General features: G+C 35.8%; 1 protein-coding gene across 6 annotated transcripts in view; it reads right to left on the reverse strand.

The window, feature by feature from the left end:
* Lrp1b (LDL receptor related protein 1B) overlaps positions 1-22,991 on the reverse strand; it is a 1,890,041-nt gene that overhangs the window by 554,853 nt on the left and 1,312,197 nt on the right. For all 6 annotated transcript variants that reach the window (XM_040745299.1, XM_040745298.1, XM_040745301.1 and 3 more), the window contains exons 33-35: positions 18,422-18,562; positions 13,648-13,773; positions 12,753-12,884 (exon numbers count right to left, since the gene is read on the reverse strand). In XM_040745299.1, coding sequence (XP_040601233.1) covers positions 12,753-12,884; positions 13,648-13,773; positions 18,422-18,562 — 399 coding nt within the window. The remainder of the gene's footprint in view (positions 1-12,752; positions 12,885-13,647; positions 13,774-18,421; positions 18,563-22,991) is intronic.

The raw sequence follows: 22,991 nt of genomic DNA on the forward strand, positions 1-22,991 counted from the left end.
AAAAATCCTTAAATAAAAACTATCAACTTCTCTAGCCACTTTAAAGACTTTGGTCAGAATCTGGAAGAGTCTTCAAACAGCAACTTAGACAAAACAAATAACTTTCACATGAAAAGCTCTTTAAGAAAAGTGATTTCAAGAATTTACTCATAGCAGTCTGTCATTGCTTGGGAATATGGAGATGTGTGACAATAGAATAACTAATTTTATCATTGTCAGCAAGTTAGGCTATGTGTTGCTGAGTTAGCTTTAACTACCCTTATATTGTGTTCCAGTGTTGTCTCCAGAGCCTCTGTTCAGTTTCGTAGCCAAAAGGCAACTACAAAGTACCCTGCAACCATCACCAATTCTTCATGTATGCATGGCTTGAGAGAATTCCCATGGTGGTAGGCTGACTCCTGTTGCTCACTGTGGCTGAGGCAGTGTGTCATCAAACACTATACTCATGGAAAAAGAAAAACACTGGCTTCTTCAGCTTAGAAATTGGTTTCATTTGTGTGTTTATTTTTCATTTTGCTGAATGCTAACAGAAAGGTGATAGCTATGAGTTAAGTAGAAAAAGGATAGGATGAAACCAAAACTATAAACTGTAATGTGGTTGTCAGAATATAAGAAACTGGAAGAGATTGCTTAAGGGCTATGAATCTCAGTCTGTGGAGTATTATAAACAGTAAAGACAAGAATAACAACCTGTGCAGTTAACAGTCTGTTTCTCTTCTAGCTTTTCAGCTGTTCAAATTCCAGTACTGATGGCACTAAAGCCAGTGCCCTACAGGCTATTTGTAAAGACCATCTATTTTCTTAGTCAATTGTCACTACTATGTATGTGAGCAAAATCAGAGCTAAACTGTGGGAATTACTGAGCTCTGTTTATCACAGGGAATATGCAGGGTGAGATCATGGTACATTTGTTGCTATCCTTGTGAACTAGACATTAAGAAAATGAAGAAACTGATAATATATGGTAATGTATCTTCTAACTATATTTGGAAAGTTGCTAAATATTAAATAGGAATATTCACAATTTTCATTTTGTTTTCTATGACATAATACTCTGACCAATAGAAAATAGAAGCACTAAGGTTTATAAGTGGTTTCTATTCAAAACACATTTAAATATCTTAATTATTATAATTTTCCAAATATACTATACTATTTTAGTGGTAAAGAAATTGATACTTGGTGTTCAGCTGACTCAGATATTAGAGATACAATAAAAGGATACTAATGAGTACATTTACATACTCAAGTATTTGTAATGTTTCAATAAGTCCTATTAACTCAAAATAATGATGATTAAATAAAAATGTAGGCTCCTATTTAACAAATCATCGTTAAAAGTAATTAAAATGAGCTGGTGAAGTAATAATGATTGCTTCAACCATCATCTTCTTATTCCAGATTCAGTTTATATTTGAATAAATAGTCACATAAATTATTTTATTAAAGTTATGGGACATTGGAAAAATCATGAAATAGAGACAAAAAATCTACTAATACTATTTGATATTGTCCACAATAATTAATATTTTGGCACAATAATATTCTGTTGTTTTCAAAATACAAATTAATTTTTATTGACACCATTTTATCTTGTTTCTGTTAAATACCATTCTAGTATAACACTTTTCTGTGCTTTGATAAATCATCTATAGGCACTATTTCTAATATAAGAACATTATTTACAAAGAAATATATGCTGGGAAGTGGTGGTGCACTCCTTTAATCCCAGCAGTTGGGAGGCAGAGGCAGACAGATCTATGAATTCCAAGCCGGCCTGGTCTGCAGAGTGTGTTTCAGGACAACCAGAGATAAGCAGAGAAACCCTGGATCAAAAAAAATTAAAAAAAGAAAACTATGTTTTTAAAAGATTATATTTTTAAATTACATGTGTGGGGAGGGATGGGGGTATCCTCTGGAGGGAGGTGGAACCACCAGACTCAAGATTCCAACACAGCACCACTTGCTGAGGGCCAAATGTTCAAACACAAACCTCTTGGGGGATGTTGTAGATCCAACCCAATGATAGTACAAAGCAGCCATGAGATTCGTAGAAATAACAGAGAAAAAAAATCTTGTAATAATGTGATAGGTAGTCTTTAGAGTGGCCTCTGTGATCATCAGCAACTTTCATCTCATTTTTTAATCCTTTCCTTGTGGGGTGGTCTGGATGTAATTACTGGCTTCAAGTATGTAAAGTATGTCAAATGTGGGAAATCACTTCTGAGATTGGATTGCACAAATGTGCCTTCATTTGGTGTGCCTTTCCTTCCCATATTCACTAGATGTCACAGTAGTGAGTTTCATGTTATGACATGTCCACAAAGAGGTGTGGAACAAAGATGATAACCAGATAGAAACGTTAGTGTTCTTTCCAATAGCTAGTAACAAACTCAATGCTGACATAAGCCACATAGGTGAGATTGGAAGCAGGTCTTCCCTAACTGACCCTCCTCTTAAGATAGCACAAATAACTTGGAGAAGTGATGACTAAAGCACATGTGATGGTAACCATGAGGTATTATTTATTCTGCATCTCTGTAGTGATTATAATGATGCTCTCTCTAGGACCCCTAATATAGCTGTGTCATTTCCTTATATCCCTGTTCTTGAACGAGTCTGAAACTTTATTGTTACTATTTCTCCAACATCTGAGCCCTGCAGTTGCCTCCCCATGTCTGAATTGGGTGGGAGACACTAAGAACTGCATGCTGTACACTTATTTCATTCATCTTTCTATACTTCATTACTTTTCTTTTTTAACCTGTGTTTGTCTGTTTCAGAAACTGAACGTGGGTCCTTGAAAATACTGAACAAGATCTCCAAACTGCAGTTCATGCTTTACATAAAATTTGGGAACAAAATTCCAATTATCAACCTTAATCTGAACCTCACCAAACCACTCTCCTCAATCTCCATTTTCTTGCTAAGCCAGTCTTAAAGTATCACCTTTCCTAAAACACTAATTTGGCAGTTTAAATGACACCAATATATTATGTGCCATGTAATATAGTAATGCCTGCTCAGCATTATATCACAGAGTTTGGTGATGTTACTTTAATTTCTTCTTCCTTCAAAATTCTTTCTTCCTAATTTCTGGTGGGTACTCACATCGATTTAGAAGATATTCTATTTCAGCTAAGACCTCATTCTAAATACACACTCCCATACACATAAACAAAAAACCATAGAATTAATTAATTGGTTGTTTTTCTCTGCATTTAACTCTCAAAAGGATCCCTTTATTTCTTATTGTACTTTGAGAACAATAAGACTAAATGATAAAATAAAATTAAAGCTAGATCTGTAGCTTATGGCCAGTTGGAAAATCAATTGTATAATGTCACCTTTTCTCCATTAACTAGAACACTTTTAAATTGATTCAAAACTAATGACCAAAAGTCTCAGAAGCCAAATCACTTCTTTTATTTTTTCTTAAACAAAAAGATGTCAAAAAGACAAATGGACTAATAAGTCCTTTTTTTCTAAAATTGGATGGAAGAAGAGATGGTCTAATATATCCTTGGTTTTCTTAAATTGGGTAGAGAAAACTTTCTAAAGGTTGAAGTTACTTTGGAACAATACTTAAATTCATTCAAAAGGAGATTTCCAAGTACCATTTGATATGTCTATGTTGTCAGGGATGGGATACTGAGGAGACACTGACGTTGTCAGTGTATTGTATAGATGACAGTAATTTGGAAAACAAGATCAAGTAATGCAACGTTTTTTACAAAAACTTTCTTCACCTTTCTGTAGTGGTGCTCTAATTGGAAATGTGGCAGCAATTGAGGATACAGTTACTCTTCCAAACATGTTCACTGTCTTGGTTACGGTATCTATTACTGCAGGAAACACTATGACTAAAAAGAAAGTTGGGGAGGAATGGCTTTATTCCGTTTACATTTCCACATTGCTGTTCTCCAGGATAGGAACTGATAGAAAGGAGCTCAAACAAAACAGCAACCTGGAGGCAGGAGCTGAAGGGGAGGCCATGGAGGAATGCTGTTTACTGGCTTGCTCCCCATGACTTCCTCAGCCTGCTTTCTTATGGAGCCCAAGACAATCAGCCCAGGGATCTCACCCCATACCATGGGCTGAGTCCTCCCCCATTGATCAATAATTGAGAAAATACCTTACAGCTGGATATCATGGAGGCATTTCCTCAGCTGAGGCTCCTTCCTTTGATGATTTCAGCTTGTATCAAGTTGACACAATAAACCAACCAGTAGTACATTCACTAAGAAAACATGTCAATCTCCTAGATCCTGTTAATAATTCACAATGAATTAGTATAACCAGGACTTTGGTAATCAGAGCTTAGCTTTGATGAGAGGGTAAAGAAGCATCAGGGAACCAAGCAGGGATAAAGACAGGGTTGGAACTCTGATCATATGGACCTCCTGTGAACCATGCAAAGCTGTGTCATGAGAAGTCTGGAATTCCTATGAGTGTTCATGCAATGTTCAGTCTCATTCAACCAGTGATAAAGAAGCCAGTGGGGATCCCAATTAAGCCAATGCAAAAGCATTGTGCATTCCTGAGATTATTTTAGTTTATCACTAGTGAAAGAGGTCAGACACCTCACAAACGCTGATTTGTTTTTCAAGTTTTGAGGTTTAGAAATAATCATAATACCCTGAGATATTTCTAATAACTCGTTTATCTTACAATGTCTGTATGATGTTCATGGCATTTTCTTTTAGATAGAATTAATGAGATTTTCCTTTTTGATGATAGTTTTCTGTACCTTGAAGGACTTATTGCATTTTATTATCTGATATTGGCTCACATGTCTTAACAATATATTCTTAAAGCAAGTTTGAAATGACAACTCAAATAGTTTGCTTCACAGTCATAAGAACACAAAGAAGTAGAATCTGCCCTAAAAATTTACTTCATAGGCAAGGAAATAGTTTCCTTAAAATTGAGAAAATGTCCCTAAGCAATAGTATGATATTTATTAAGCTACTGCTACTGAGAAAAATTCTTTCTACAAATCTTCTGTGGCTTTGCTTGGTGACAAACTATTTAATAGAAAAATATTTGTGAATCACTTCCTTTATAGACATCATAGAAAACAGTAACAGACAGACAGAAAGGGATCCTCTCTTGAAAGGCAGCTACTTGTTCAGCTATTAAATGTGTTTACAAATCACATGACTCAGCATATAAATCTAGTTGATATATGATTTCCAGGCACAAATTTTCAGAAGTATGATGTAGTATCATTAAATAATACTTGAAATAGTATAAATAAGATTTTTTTCCACTGTTAATATAAGATGACATAGGAAAACACTTAGGAGTACAATACTTTACTCCTATATAGGCCTTGACCTGTCATGCTTCATTTCGGGTACCTGCAGTACAAGAAAGCACTCCAAGGTGATAACAAATGCTTCTCTTTTACCCGTAACAATTTGCTGTCACATATGTAAATGTCGGAAGACTAAGAAGGCAGTTGGCATGTACATAGCAAACATTCGCAGTGTAAAGGCTGAGGTTATCTCCTTACATATTCTCCTTTTTGTTTTCTTAAACAGACATTCTAGGTGCTCAGAAAACTGTTCAAAAATCAGAGTGTCCTATATAGCCTCCCCTCTCTATAAACATCTCCCACCAGACTGACACATTTGTCCATTTGATGAACTAGACTTGACACATCTATAGTTATATTTGCATTTATCTCAATGCTGAACAGAGTATGGTTGGAACAAATGTACAGTAGGTCTCGCCTGTCCACAGGGTTATGTGTATAATGTCCACCAGTTGGAGTATGAGATGCTAAGTAATGCTACATCACATGTGAGAGCACTGCATAACAGAGCTCAAAATAGAGACAACTATGAAATGATTAACGGTTCAGTACTCAATCATCCAGATGGATAAAAGTGGGACATGTGGGGAAGTCCTCATGCTGTTCTGCCACAATACAATTTAAACATATTATGACTATTTCTGAAATTTTTATACAATATTTTCTCACTAGGATTGACCATAGATGACCACAAAAGGGGCAGTCATGGTAAGAAGGAACTCTTTGACACAAATGCTTCCCTAATCTGTTACTGTTTCAGTAGTCCAGCATATGACTTAACACAAAAGCATTTAATTATTTCTCACAATGAGTGCCAGACAAGGACATCCAAACAATAGTTGTTATTCATTGTCTATCATAAAGCAAGCTGTGAAGTTCTATATCTAGTAGATAGTAATCAATATTTGTTGAATTGAATAGGATGACAGAAATTTGAACATAAGGTATAAAAGATTATGAAAAATAGTACAGGATTGGAAATTTTAGACAATTCATCATTCTCTGAATAGAATGTTATTGTTTGATTATTATGAAAATCTTGTAAATACCCCCAAAGGGATGGGAGCTGAATAGATCATACATTACTCAAGATTAGAAAATGGGTGGGGGAAGGATTTTTTTGAAGTTTTTCTCCTTACTAAAATATGTCTTTTAAAGCACCAAATGCCATGTTCATTCATCAGGAGGAATACCACCCAGCAGGCAAAGATTTTCTAAGCTCATTTTTCTTTTCCCTATGTGGAATGGGACTTTTCCAGTGAAAAGATAAAAAACTGCTTTGAACATTTTAAATCTAGCCATAGGGTCTTCTTGCTTCACTGGCTAGGCTCCAGAAAAGCTTCATCTGTTGGGAAACAGTCCGTTCACTGAAGAAAGCTTTCAGTTTTCAGGACTAATGTCAGTCCAAATCAGATCTGCTAACCCTTATGAAAGGTATGGGTTTTATCAACACACCCCTGTGAATTATGATGATGCAAGAATGTGCACAGATTGCTCTAACTACTGAACAATCTCTTTCCCTCTCCTTCTCTATGAGTGATAGAAGCCATCTAAAGAGAAAAAGTAGTAACCATCACTTTCCTGTAGTTATCTTAAAAATTATAATACTTATCTGAGTTTTTCATATTAGCTCTATGGTAGCTAAAAATATTAGAGAAATAGAAAATCAGGACAGTAAACAATGATTTGACTGAATTTTATCACATCTGATTGGCATTAGTAAAGAAAACTAAACTTAGAATATCCTGACAGAGACTACACTCTTTTCATTCTACATGGTTCTCAAAAGTTTTCACAATTTATCTATAACTTTCATTAACTTGTGAAGATGATGTGACTTTGTCTGACATCATTGTCCCAGGACTCCCATACAGAATATGTAAGACAGAAACACGCATGGCACTCAGTGTCTGTGCTCTGTGTTTCTTGTATCTATTGTCTGCAAAAATATCTGAGGTAATTTAGAGGAAATGGTCATTAAGTTCCTGAGATGAGTGTCAATAACAGATAAAGAGATAGACTAGCTGCAGGGAGAACACTGGGAAAACTTATAACTGGGTAACATATAACGATTGCTGTGAGAAAATGCAGATAGAGACTGACAAGACAAACATTATTTGTTTTCTCTCTCTTTGTGGAATAATCCAATTATTTTTATTTCTTCCATCCTGAAGCAAATTCTCTCTACAGCATTGCAAGCATGCATATTGTCTTTAATGACATTATAAATCAAGCAGTGGGGCTAATTCTAATTCTAAAGCATCTTCAAGAGACTGAGGTGAAGGAGACCGTATAGTACATGGGAGCACAAAATACTTGTGAAATTGTTGGAGGCCATAATGCTCTCACCCACACCATCATCTTATTAGTATGTTTTGCAGTTGTCTCAGCACTATATGCCAGTGTCTGAGGTTGGTATTTCAGGGTTGTGTGCAGATGGTAATGTTCCTAATCTGTAAGTATCTGCTTCACATACTGATAATGATGTATGTAGTGTTTATCTTCACTGGAGAAATCATCCCTAATCAATTCCTGCTTCCCCAAGTAGCAAATAAATGCCTACTCTTATACACAAATAACAGCCTAGAAAAACACTATCAGAAAAGAGAAAACCAAATATTTTGCTATTCACTTTATATGCCATAACTTGTATGTTCTTCATTTGATATGATTACAAATTTTGAGTATCATGTGTATCAGATACTGCGTCAAATGTTTGCATATACTCTCTAGATATTTCTGCATATTGCAGAAATAAGGCAACTGAGACTAAAATAAATGAATAAATAAATAAATACTTTGTTGCCAAAGATCTTGACAGTGATTTCATTGGGCACTGGAATCCAAGTTCTCCAGTGTTAGACTAGGGATTCTTTATATATTGATTAATTGGTCTCTGAATTTTCCACCTTCTAGTTTTGAAGCAGGTGTTGCATTAGTGTCTTCTTCTGACAGTGGAGATAATAATTAATGCCTGAATACTGTACATACAAGATAATTCTAAATATCTTCATATTTACAAGAAGTGGATCCTCTAAAATATTTTTCTTGTAACTCTAGAGTAAGCATTCAGCTTCTTCTTGAAGTGGGTAGAGATTAAAGCATAAGCTCATTGTCTTAGTCAGGGTTTCTATTGCTGTAAAGCGACACCATGGCCATCATGGCTCTTATAAAGAAAGCATTTAATTGGTGTGGCCTACACTTTAAGAGGTTCAGTCCATTATCATCATGGCAGGACATGAGAGCACACAGGCAGACATGGTGCTGGAGAAGAATGTGAGATTTCTACATTTTGATCCTCTGGCAACAGAAGAAGTTGGTCCCACACTGAGCATAGCTTGAACCTGCCTCCACAGTGTCACTCTTCCTCGAACAAGACCACACCCACTCCAACAATACCATACTTACCAATAGTGCCTCTCCCTTTAGGGGCCATTTTCTTTCAAACCACCACACTCATAAATGGTCAAAGTATCAAGTATCTGTACCCACAAGTGTTCAACTGTGTATGGATATCTATTCTCACTTCTCCCTGTGAGGTGTAGGACTTTGTGGGTGGAGAGAATGTAAGAGTTTACAGCTGAGCTAAGAAATTCCAGCTTCATGTCACGGCATGGTTATTGCTCATATTAAGTCACAGTTAACTACACAAAATCAAACCAATCTAGATCCTAACACAAACTGGAGAGATTTCCCCAAAACTCTGCCTTTAACAAAGAAAGCATTAGAAGTTAATGGTTCCTGAGGAAAGGAGAGTCATTCTCCTTTGGAATCTTGGCAGTCGGTACATACCCATGTAACAGTGAATATTCACATACCCAGGAATGTATGGGCAGCACTAATAGACTCATGGGGCTATTAATAGCAGCAAACATGGAGGATATGAAGTTAGAATTGTGATGGGATTAAGGTACTAGACAGAGTTTAAGTAAGATAATGGTGGACATGGTATTTCAAAATAATTGTAAAAATGTATGAAACTTTTAAAGAAGTAAATAACAAGTATTTTTTAAAAAAACTAATTGACAGAGAGAAAACAAAATTTTATCTAATCATTTCTGCTGATGAACTATGAACTGATGTTATATTAACAATTAATGAATTATTGAAACAAGTAGGTGATTATTACCTACAAAGAAAATTATATTGTATTATAAAATTTAACATTTTCCAGGAAATAAATCCTCAGAGAGTGAATTTAACTGTTACAAATCATTACTTTACTCTTAAAATTTTTGTTATTGACTGAATCAAAATATTAATATCCACTTACTTTTAATATTTCTGATTCATAGAAATTAATCATATGTTTTCAAAGATCATTAATGGGTCTTTCAAACAATCAAATATGAAATATGAGCCAACACAGGAGACCTTGTACTAAATTAAAATGCATATGTATATATAAAAGTTTTTATAAGTTCAAATTTTCTTATTTTTACACTCAATGAATCATATAATAAAATTGTAAGGAAAAATCTTGTGTTTAAAAATCAGGGTATATTATACAATGTAAGGTAATAAGTCTTCCATAAACAATAAACATGTTTGCTCAATGGTAGCTCAAAGATTGTAATATTCTTTTGGCAGAATTGCCATACTGCTTAATAAAGTATTTCTTGCTGGAATTTCCTTTTGCAGAAAGCATTTATGAAAATTCCAGAAGTTTGGAGATTGTAGAAACAGTACAGTAGATAACAGCACTTGCTGAGGTTGTGGGGCACCTGGGTTCAGTTTTCAACACCAATGTGTACACAGAAGTCCTGTCTCTATGAATATTTCACACATGCATATACACACATACATTCAGGCTTATACACATAAACCTAAAATAAGTAAATAAATACTTAAAACAAATAAACATAGGACACATGATGGGGAAAGTCCTTCTGTGTATATGTTTCTTTTATCGGTCAATAAATAAAGCACTGTCAGCCAATAGGGAAGCAAGATGGGTGAGACAAACAGTTGAGGAGAATTCTGGGAAATGTAGTCAAGAGAGAGTTACCATGAAATCCTGGGAAGAGAAGACACATGAGACTGTGTCTTTGGTAAGATAAGATGATATACATATATATATATATATATGTAATTATGGGTAATTAAGTCAGAACTAGCCATTAAGAAACCATAGCAAATGGCCAACAGCTTCATAATTAATATAGTGTGTCGCATGTGTCACGTTATTTGGGGCAATAGACAGAGGCAGGACCCAGGCAGCTGGCAGGAAATAATACACTTTACACACTTGTGTCTATGTAATATCAAGGATTTGGTCCAAAATAACATATTTAAGAAAAGGGGTCTTTTTCCTAGGTATAGTGGTAAATGCATTTAATTTCAGCACTCATGTCAAATTCCCATGAGTCTGAAGCCTGGCCTACATAGTGAGTTCCAGGGCAGCAAAACATAAAATTACATAGAGAAAGAAAACAGAAAAATCATCTTTGAACCATTTGTGAAGATCCTCCAAATTTTCAAAGACCAAAATATATTACAGCAAGGGAGGAAAACAATTTTCCTACTAGAAGTCCATATGTTAAGCAAAGATCAAAATGATAAAGATTTGTCATCTTTATTTCATATGTATGCGTGTTTTGTCTACATGTATGTACACTACAGGACTGCCTGGTGAACATCAGAGAGGATTTTTTATCACATGGAACTAGAGTTAGGAAGAGTAGTGAGGCAACAGCTGGAACTGACCTGGGTCCTCTGCAAGAGAAACATTCATTCTTAACCACTGAGCCATCTCACCAGCCCAAAGATTACTTTTAATACTTTTTAAGAATTCCTTATTTTAATATTATAAACCAGAAAGCTATGAGCTTTTTCATATTAGATAACTTTTTACATTATGGAAACACCAGAAATCTTTGTGAGCATTTTAACTCTAAAACATGAATTCAGGAAACATGGAACTTAGTTAAGATTAGAGACCTACAAATTTTTTATAACTTTAAAATCTTAAATGTAGAATAAGGGATATAAATTATAAATGAGATGAAAGAACAACCGTTGAATTCCTGCTGTGTCTGACTTTTGTAGTTAACTGATCCCAACTTGTTGGCTTCAATACATTTAGCAATATTCACCACTAATTTCCTGTGGGTAATTTATACCACCCACCACATGCCCAAAGGACGCACATTCATACAAAAAAGACATATGTTCAACTATGTTCATCACAGCATTTTTTGTATTAGCCTGAACCTGGAAGCAACCTAGATGCCCCTCAAGTGAAGAATGGATGAAGAAAATGTGGTACATTTACACCATGGAGTATGGCTCAGCGGAAAAATAAAATGAACTCTTGAAATTCACAGGCAACTGGATGGAACTGATAAAAACTATCCTGAGTGAGGTAATGCAGTCACAGAAAGACAAGCACGAACCTTCATCCAGTAGCTGATGGAAGCATAACCAGGCTCCCACGGCTAAGCACTGAGTCATACTCAAGGAATCCAGTTGTAGAGAGGGAGGAGGTATGAGCAAAGGAGTGAAGACCATGCTGGAGAAACTTACAGAAACAGTTGACATGGCCTAGTGAGAGCACAGGGACCACAGTGATAAAGCTGTGGAACCAGCATTGGTTGGACTGAACCAAAACCTGTGAATGTGAGTGCCAGTTAGGAGACCTGGACAGTCTATGGGAACTCTAACAGTGGAACCTGTATTTATCCCTAGTGCACAAATGGACTTCAGGAGCCCATTCCCTATGGAGGGATACTATTTCAGCCCAGATACACAGAGGAGGGCCTAGGCCCTCCCCCAAATGATGTGACAGACTTTGATGGCCCCCCATGGAAGACCTCACCATCCTTTGGGAGTGGGTGGATGGTGGGTTGGTGGGATTGGTAGGGACCATGGGAGGATGGAAGGGAGAGGGAATGGGGGGATTGATATGTAAAATGATTGTTCCTAAATAAAAAGAAAAATATTTATATCACCCACAGCATTTTTGTGGTCTTTGGATGCTTTCTTTCATTATTTGTGAAAACACATGTTAAAGCAACTCTGTCTCCCCATACATACTACATTAAAACTTATACAAATTATATTACATTTATTATATATTAAGAAAATATTTTAATAAGGGTATACCTTAAGGATTCAATAGATCAGAATTTTTCTACCTGGATTATAGCTATATGAAAGTAAAATACCATTTGAAAAAAGAAAACAACAAATTATAAAACATGGCATACAAATGTACTTGTCATTCAAATATAATTGTTTAGAAAGAAAACAAAAACATTTACTTGATTTTTTTCAGTCAAAATGTAACTAGAACAATTTTTAATAGCCTGAAAAATTCATCTGTAATTCATTTCCAACTTGATTTTCCAAGTACAGATTGAAAGTCATATTGCCATTGTTGTTTCTGAATCTTGAGAGTATTATATATGAATTATTAATGAAATCCACTTACCTGCATGGAAGTCTATCCCCACAGCAAATGCAGTTCCTGATATAGGCATCAGAGCATCCATTTTGTCGCTTGGTTCAAGAGGTATTCCCCGAATTCCTTCATGAACAGAGTACATCAGAAAAGATTCTATTCCTAAACACAGGAAAGGAATTTCAAAATGAATATCTCATGTAACAATCCATTGATAACATTTCCAGAATATTAATTTGTAGTAGTGAAAGTATTTCTTAGCTTCATGAAGCTTCTGTAGTTTTGCCGTTCCCATGGCTGAATATATGTGAGCTGAGGCTCTGGAACTCTGGCGTGCACTGCAATCTCCCAGAGGGTTTTTATAGAGCAGAGGTCACATCCCAGCAAACAAGTGGGTGAAGCTGAAAGCTTCTCTGTCATCAGTGCCCTTGGTATGAGAAGATCAGACAGACAGACACACACACACAAACACACACACACATACATACACACACACACACACACATACACACACACAGCAAGCAGACACAGACTGCAAGTAGATGAAATAATGGAAGAGAAACATAAAAACATAATGGGAAAACTCAAATTCTGTCTTGCTCTTGGTATAAACTACTCTATGAGGAAGACTCTGCTGAGTGAGGAGGTACCAGTGTAACTCTTGCCCTAATTACAATATAACATTGTGACTTTTTTTTTTTTGGTTTTTACGAGACAGGGTTTCTCTGTATTTTTTTGAAGGCTATCGGTCCAGCCCAGCCTCGAACTCACAGAGATCCGCCTGCCTCTGCCTCCCGAGTGCTGGGATTAAAGGCAGACATTGTGATTTTCTAATCATTAACTAGCAGTGGCTGTCTAAAATCTGTGTGACATGCATTGATAGATACAGTAAACACAACATAGTCAAGTTCCTGTGAACATGTACCTTGGCACGACATGCGGTTCTTCCTGAGATAATATCCTACTGTACACATGCAAGTCCTGGTAGTTTCAGATGTTGGTAAACAAAGCTGAGAGCACCCGCCATTATTTAGGTGACAAGAATTGCTGCCTGTAGAGAAGGTAAACAAAACAAATGTCTAAAAGAAAATAATGAAGAACATAGGAGACTTAGTAGGCATCAACAATGTGAGCAAAAATATGTATGTTATTTATTTCTAGATATATCTGGCTTGTATAGGAAATGACATGTGTCTTTCAAATAACTTAAAGTGGAAGGATACAAATGAATCATGCCCTTCAAAACAATTAAACAGCATCATAAGGTCATATAGAAAAATAGAGGAAATTGGAGTTTTCATGAAAACTCTCATTAACTCTTTAATTTCTACCTGTTTTATTTTGTGTGTTCAAACAGATCTCACTAGATAATGTTCAGCTGATCCAGAATACATAACCTTCTTATCTCAGCTTCTCAAATTATGGCTTTCTCAGAATATGAAATCATTCCCTGCTGTCAGAGACCTCAAAAAATTTGAAAGATCACATAAAAAGGCAATATTTACTTTCTGTCAAGTGTAACTTCATCTCTAAAAGGACAGGATTTACATGTGCATGTGTGTTTCAAATTTACTTCTTAAAGCAAAGACATTATGGTTAGTATTCCAAAGAACATACTTCTTCTAAAATGTCTTTAAAACACACGCCCAAAAATCATGTAATTGATTGGCATGTTACTTCTCCTCATTACTAAATGTTGGCAATGCCAAATATTTGTCAGATAATTCCAGGTTGACATTCTATACAGATCTTCCAATGATTTCACAAGGCACAATTTGCTAGTTAAATCTGTAGCATAAAGTTAAGTAACTTACAGTCCACCCTGTAAATTCCTTAAAATATCCTATTTTTACAACAATTTTATTGTTGTAGGACAATGTGCAATGTCATTTAATGGGTTCAAGCTCTGCTACAAAGTTCAGAAAATCCAGTGACCATCATAAAGCCTGCTGTGAGCTGTGTATCAATAGGACTCTATGGGAGCTTCCAAATGCCAGCCCACTTCATTATTTCTCACCTTCTGAATTCAAGGATTCAATTGCTCAATAGAATCTGTCTCTGTCTCTGTCATTTATGAAGTGTGAAATATTCTTATCTTGATCTGTATTATCAGGAGATATAGCACACTATCAGCTCATTTCTTTATCTATAGCTAAGCAATATTGAACCCCTTAGAAGTAACTTGAAGTTTTAAAGCAATTTCATGTATCTCTTATATGAGCTAGTGAGGTGACTGACTCATCCCTTTTCTCAAGGTGACTTAAAGTGACAGTTCAGATCTCTGATATTTTCAACAAGACGACAACTACATTATCAACTTGTAGACATTATAAACTGACCATGCATGTACTTAATTTTACAGAAAGCATGTGAACACATGTTAACTTAATGCTAGTCTATAGACATGTGTTTATATGATGCTTGCTTCAGCTAACACCAAAGACTGAAGCCTGGGAAGAAATGTGCAAGTGGCATTTCAGCACATTATTTAAGGGAACACCACCTGGAGAGGAGAGCTGAGGGAGAAGAAAACGTTAAGAAAAGTAAGGCAAGAAATAGAATGAACATACCTAGGTAAGAGAATATGGAAGTAATATTAATATTAGCAGAAGTATGGGGAAAGTTGCAAACAGAATGGCAGTTACTAATGGATACTGCAGCTACAATGCTGGTGATATACTTTATACTTATGTGTTTAAAGTCATATGTTTTAACACGCTTATAGAATAACAAAATATATTTTACAGAACTTCTGTAGAGATAAAATACAGAAAATAGTAGTAAAATTTGTATTACTTTAAGTCAATATTTTCATTTAATATATAAAGAGGCAAATAGGGGAAAATTGCAGTCATTATCAAGTTACAAGTAGTAGTTTGGATTAGGATTTGTAGTGAGATTGATGTTCATAGCTCACACCTCAATGACAAGTAGAGTTGGAAAGTCCGCTTGACTAAAAGAACCTCAATTCTCTAGTGATCTGTGTCAAAAATGATAAATAGGGCAGTTAATTGTACTTTGAAATCCAAGGAGGTAATAATGTTAACACCTTAAAGAGCCTTAAATTGCTCATATTTCATTCTAATGAAGCTTTCAAGCTACCAACAGTGATTCTGTTAATGGCATTGTCTTTCAAACAGATGCTGCCATCAGCGTTTCCAGTGATAACAGTGCAATTGTGTGCTATCACTGGGCCAGTCACTTCTATAGTGCATGTGTCACCCAGTGGCACCTATAGAGTCAAATATCCCAGGTAAGGGATGGGAAGCTAAGAAGAACAGAATCAGAAGTCATCTATAAGTACAACCTCCTGAAAATTTTATCAGACCCATTATCTACAAAAATGATGTGCTGTTTCACAGGAAGTATGTGTTGCATAGGTCTTGAAAGGCCAATGACTTCATGTTTAACTAGACACCTTGGTTGGAACTACTTCTTGAGTACTCCCTTTGTTTCTGTGCGTGCTGTACTTTCCAAGACTGTGTTTAGACACATCTCAGAAATATGTTCATTGTATACTATGAGATGAAATTAATAGTGGTATTGTCAATTTTACACTTTTGTACTGAATAAATAAGTTTATATTGGACATATGTAATGTCTTACTATATTTTACTCATTACCAGTATTGCATTACACATAACATGGTATTATTATATAATATGAATACCAATAAATACTTATTTATCGATTTCCTTATGTTTTTCTGTGGTGGGGATCAAACACAAAATGTCATATATGCTATGCAAAAATTCTCCATTGAGTTAAGATCCATGTGTATGTTGTTTATTGAGATATAGAAAATGTTTTTTTAGCTACTAGTAAAAATTGCCCATGTATCAGAAAAGTGAATATACAAAAGCAAACAATCTAACCTGTAAACTGGCTAATAAAATTAAGATATTAATAAAAATATTAAGTATAATTGACCAACTTCACTTAACATGTTGAGTATAGTTAGCCATCAGAGAAAGATAATGGCAGTCATTAAGTAACCAAAATCATAAACTATTGGTAGAACATGAATTGATTGTGACATAATGATAATCAGTATAGCGGGTCAACAATAGAATCAAAAGACCTATCATGTGATCAAGCCATAAAATTACTGAGTATATTCCTTACATGACTCTCAGTAGGTATACTGCCGGGACACATGTACATAAATATTTATTGCAGCATTATTATAATAATCATCTTATGGAAACAATCATATGTGTCTATTAACAGATAAGAGTACAAAACACACAAACGCAAACACATTGAATTTTATTTAGCCATAAAGAATAGTGAAATATTTTTCATCTTGTTTGGCTTTTGCAGAAAAATGATATACCTAGAGATGAGGATAGCAAGGAAAGTCATCCAAAATCAGAAAGACAAGTCACACATGTTTTTCTTTACACTTTCATACAAAATGACAACATAAATGAGATTGGGAGAAGGAAGGGGACTACTGGGAAAGGGAGAAGGAAAAAATCATGATAGAGTATGGGAGTGACTGTGTTTAAAACACATGATATATATGAATAAAAATATTCAAAGAAAAATGACTAGATATTCTTGAAGGAATATGGATTTTTATAGGGAGTCATCTGTGTGTTGATTTGTTTGCAACCATAAAAGCACATTAATCACACAAAATTGAATTTTAAAAAGTCCTTTTTTCATTGCAAAACAAGATATACTTTCCTTTGACCCTAGCAAGGAATCTAGACCAAAATGTCCATCTTTGAAAGAATGGCAGTCACCACTCTAGTTTGTGTTGTCTACTGCTCTTCAGGTACCTTGTGATGGGTATGGTCAGCAAACCCTAACTTCTTGAATACTATACACTACTTCTGAAATAGTTGGCCCCTTGGTTCCCTCTCTTCCCCTTACTTGTCTCTGATTGGGTATACATATGCAAAATTATTTGAATTAAATCCTTTTTTAATGTACAAATACATTTTTGAAATTTACTGTGAAGAGAAATGTATGTGAAGGTAAGGATTTTCAAGGCAGAAACCAAAATAAGGGAAGAAACTACAGAGAACAATTTAAGGAAGCAGTGTGTATATGGGGAGAATGGTTTGAAGAAGAGGAGGAGGAGAAGGATTTAGGAAGTATTACGTGGAGAATGATTTTCATTTTCAAAGAGGATTATGCTAACTTCATGCATGCTGTACCACAGAGTAGGAAAGAACTAACACGTGCTCACTGTACTGTCTGGATCTCTAATCCAGTTGCCACCTGGGCAGTGGGACAAGCCCCCTATATAAGCCATCTGCTAGTTGTCATCCCATTTCACTGCCCACCACATGGACAAGTGAAACAAAAATGCCTATGTGCAGGGCCAAACAATACTGTGCTTTACGATATGAAATTCTTTAGTCAACGTGGCACATTTAAAGATCTCTGGACTAGTTATACAGTATATAAACTTTAATTCAATTGTTTTTAAATCTGCAGTTTTTAGTCAAGTACTAGATAAAAATGTCAGGTAAATGAAAAATTAAAAATCTTACAGAAGCCTTTCCAATAAGTCACTATGCCTCTTATGTGAAGACAGTTTACATTAGTATTAGGCATGGTTTCTTCCCCCAGCCCATAACTAACGGCTAGAATAGGAGCCGACAGATTGTTTTCTTGAGAAAGCAGTGTGAAAGCAAGAGCACCTTATGCGAACAGTGTCATGCATTCACCACAGAGGGACATACCTTGTTGTGCTTCTTTGTCATATACTTTCATGTGAACAACCCCGGAAGTCTTATTTCGCAGGACGGTGGGATTTCTTCCATCTCTTTTGTTGCAGGTTCCGAGTTGAGCTAAGTTTTGGTCTGCCCACCAGAGTTTCTTGTCTATGTGGAAGAAAGATATTTTATTTTCTTTGAGAGGAGAATATAATCAACTAATTAATATAAAAGTTACTGAAATATAACACTTCCTTATTTACCTTCCTGATTTACTTGTTATATCTCATATCATTTCTAATCTAATCCTGAAATCACTTCTACTCCTAAAAATGCAAAGCACAGTGAGGGTGTGTTGCTCAGAGTTTCTTCCTCCTTCCCCACTGTAGCTTGCCTATCTTTAACTTTTCTTTCTTTCTTTTTCTCCTTTTCTTTTTCTTGTGATTTATTCTTTTCCTTTTCCTTTAATTGAAAATAGATTTAAATTTTTATCACAGAATATATCCTGATTACATTATGGTTTCCCCATGCTTTATTCCTCTCAGTTCCTTTCTGCCTCTCCTCCCATCTACAAACCCTCTCTTTCTGTTTCTCATTATAAATAAACAGGCTTCTTAAAGGATACTAAGAAAATATAATATGAGTTAAAACAAAAATTAGCTTCTCAAAATTTTTCAAAAAGTTAGAAAGAGACCCACTCAGGTGCACACTCGGGACATAAGAACACGAAACTGGAAGCCAACATAAATGTGCAAAGGAGCTACAAGGTAAAATAAAGAGAAGAATATATGTATATGTATATGTGTGTGTATTTGATATACATAAAGTAAAAACTAATCATAGAATATTAAAAGGAAAAGCTAAAGCATGACAGGACATTGTGTGAGACAAGGAATCTCCAAAGATGCTGCTGAGTTCATTGCCTCTTGGACATCTACTGCTGATCATGGGGCCTGCCCTTGAGAGTAGTTTGCTTCCCCAGTAAGATTCGTTTGGAGAAAACTAACATTTTATTTGCGAGTGAGAAAATGGTTATAGATTGACTTTTATATTTTCTTAAACGATGAATATTCAGGCTAGTGATGCAGCCCACTTGTTAGAAAAGTTGTTTATCATGACCACAAAATTGAGACAGTGTGATCATGGAATTCTCAGCTACAAAGACAGTGTGGGATACATGACATCCTGCCTCAGAAGGCAAACTAAATGAATATTCTTATAAGCTACATAATATGGGAATATATACAGGTAAAAATAAAAGTGTGATACTAATCAATATGGTGTCATGGTTAAAATGAGAATGCCACCCCAATAGGCTCATAGATTTGAATACTGGTCATCAAGAAGTGGCACTGTTAAGAGGTATGACCTTGGTGGAGTAGGTGGAGACTTGTGTGTCACTAGTGATGGGATTTAGGGGTTTCAAATGCTCAAGCCAAGTCCGGTGCTCTGTCCTCCTGTTTCCTGCTGATCCAGATGTAGTACTCTCAGCCGTGTATGCCTGTGGTGTTTCCATGTTTCCCAAAAAGATGATAATGGACTAAACTTCTGAACCTGTAAATCTGCTCCAATTAAACTTTATAAGAATTGTCATGGTCGTGGTATCTCTTCACAGTAATAAAACATTAAGACAGAATTTAGTACCATAGACTGGGGTATTGTGACATGGCTGGCCATGCTTCTTGTAGGCTGGGTGTGGACTTTGGATTAAGAAAGCAGCTGAACACTCTAAGTGGGGCTTAATGGGCAATACTAGTAGAAAAAGGGAATACAGTAGTGCTGAGAGTAATATAGATCAAGGTGGCCTGACTCAAGAGGTTTCATAGGAGAAGACTGTTAGTAAGTGGCCTAAAGACTGGTTTTGCAATATTTTGATGAAGAGTGTGGCTATTTTTTGCCCTCATCCATATAGTCTGCCTGAGTCTATGTTGAAAAGTTTTGGATTACTCTTGCTGGCAGTGGAGATTTAAAAGTAGCCTAGTATTGAGCAGGTCTGATGGTTAATGATGTCAGGCTTATGCAGGTCTGTAATGAAAAGTAGGAAGCATGGCAAAAAGAAATGAAAAATAAATGGACAGTTTGAGGGAAAAAGGAGCACAAGGACATATAGTGGAGTGAAAGTCAGTGCTCAGGGAAATTACAAAGTTTAAAGGAAAGCCTGATCCTAATTGGAGTAAAGGGAGAGATAACTGCAAGGCACGACCCCACCCACCTAAACTTCCAGTTTGTGAAGACAGATTAAAGAAAATCTTAGGACCAGGTATGGTGGTAGCACTTTTAATCCTAGCACTGGGGAGGCAGAGGCAAGCAGACCTCTGAGTTTCAGGCCAGCCTGGCCTAAAAAGCAAGTCCCAAGGATATTCAAGCTGAGCCAGTAAAGGAAACCATGGACAGTAGAAAGCTGGTGAAAATGTATTCTAAGGAGGGGGCCATGTGCCAACCCCAGCAAGAAGGAGAACGTGATAGATTTAGCCGCTTGGTTCTGGATTTGGAGTAGAGGATTTAAGAAATGTAATGTGGAATCTCCCTCCTGGGATAAGGAAAGTTGCTGAGACCAGGAACGTGACAGGGATGCCCCTGTGTGGAGAGCCAGAGAAGCTATTATGTGAAACTATGAAAATGAAGTCTGTACTTTGTTGAAGAATCCAAAATTTTAAAGATTCCAGAGCTGTAGGAAACCTGCTGAGGAGAACTGTTAACAGGGTGTAGAACCAGACCAAGTAGAAGAATGTATGTAGTAGTCAACAAAGCTTTGAAGAATAGAGATCTGAACAGAAATTTGACATCAGACAGAGAGATGCAAAGTTTGGAGTTTGCCTAGCTGGTTTTTGATCTTGCTTCTGTCCAGTATTTCTTCACTCTGCTCTCTTTCTTTCCTTTTGGAATGGTAATGCCTACCGTGTGCCATTGTGTATTGAAAGTATGTGATATTGTTTTTATTTCAATTTACAGAGGATTACAGTTAAGAGATTGTTATAAGTCTCCAAAGAGTCTTTGAACTTTGGGATTTTAAACAGTGTTGAGACTGTTATAGACTATGCATGAGGACTTTTCAAGTTGGACTGAATGCATTTTTCATTATGATGTGGTGTCTTAGCAACTGAAACCCTAACACACATCTTCCTGTATGCCACCATGCTTCCCGCCCTGATAATCATGGCTTAAACCTCTGAAATTGTAATCCAGCCCCAATAAAATGTTTTCCTTTCTAAGAGTTGCTATGATCATGGTGTATTTTCATGGCACTAGAATATTGACTAAGACATATGGAATACAGATTTTCTTACTTGCATACCTAAACATGAACATGATTCAACATCTTAGTTATTGAACAACTAAGAGTTATTGTTCCAGTTTTATGTTTCCTAACATTGTGGAAGATTTTTAAATCCTGTGCTTTCTCACTGAATTCTGAACAAGTATGGAGGTCTCTTTTATTTTTTGAACAGTTCATGCCTCATTCTATAAATTTTTATTAATTTATATTTTTAGAGAGCTACACTTAACAATTTAAATTCTATAAGAAAGCAAAAATTAATGCAGAAAAAGCTCATGTCAAAAACATTAATTAGCAAAAGGAACATAATAGAGCCTCCCTGGTATTATTAATCTTTATCCCCTCCCATTTTAAGTAACACAGCTTTTAAATCACTGTACAAGAAATAAACAGATTCAATCTAAGTACTCTATCTTACGCTTTCATTAATATTTAGTCAATTTTTAGACAAAACATGAAGTCTACAAGTGTAATGCAGAAAATTATAAGCATATTTCACATATATATAACAGAATTTTCCAATGCAGAAGTATAGTTGATTAAAGTGTTTAGATACAATGATAAAAATGAAATTATAAAGAATATTTTACCATAAAAATTACATAACTAAAGATTTTTTGAAACTACCAGACAAATAAGTTCAATATAGTATATACAACTAGTCCTTGAATTTTATTGGCTCATGCCTATAATCCCAATACTTAATTGGCTAAGGCAGTGTCCCACTCCACCCCCACTATGTTACTTTTTTAAAAATTATTATTATTGAAGGAGATCAGGAAACATACAAGAAAATTTCTTTCTTTCTGGACTACTAGCAACAATCCAAACCAAATGTATACCCTGTGGCACACATGTATTGTGTGTGTGTGGAGGGGGGAGCGACATCTAAGAGAAGTCCAGGCTTGTGGCATTACTGAGGATGAGTAAATCAGTGATGGACAGACACAGGGATAAACACATGGGTATGTGTTTGAACCTAAGGAACCACAATGTTGGCAACTATAACCATATCATCCATACCCCCTGAAGGACTGGTGAAGATCTGAACAAAAGGTGTCCAAGCAGTAACCCAAATGAAACTAAGCAGAAGAATTATGGGGATGTCTTATAGTCCTTCAAAACTGTGTCCCCAGAAAGTGAGATAACTCAACAGGACAAGCTCACCAACCTGGATGCCATCCCCAGATCCCTGAGATGAAGAAAACCAACTCATTAAAATCATTCTCTGACCTCTGTGGTGGAATATTCCTTTACATTGTGTGAAGATGTGTTATTGTGATTGGTTTAATACAAAGCTAAATAGCCAATAGCTAGACA

The sequence above is a fragment of the Mesocricetus auratus genome, unplaced genomic scaffold, assembly GCF_017639785.1.
Source record: "Mesocricetus auratus isolate SY011 unplaced genomic scaffold, BCM_Maur_2.0 Super-Scaffold_100004, whole genome shotgun sequence".
Taxonomy (NCBI): domain Eukaryota; kingdom Metazoa; phylum Chordata; class Mammalia; order Rodentia; family Cricetidae; genus Mesocricetus; species Mesocricetus auratus.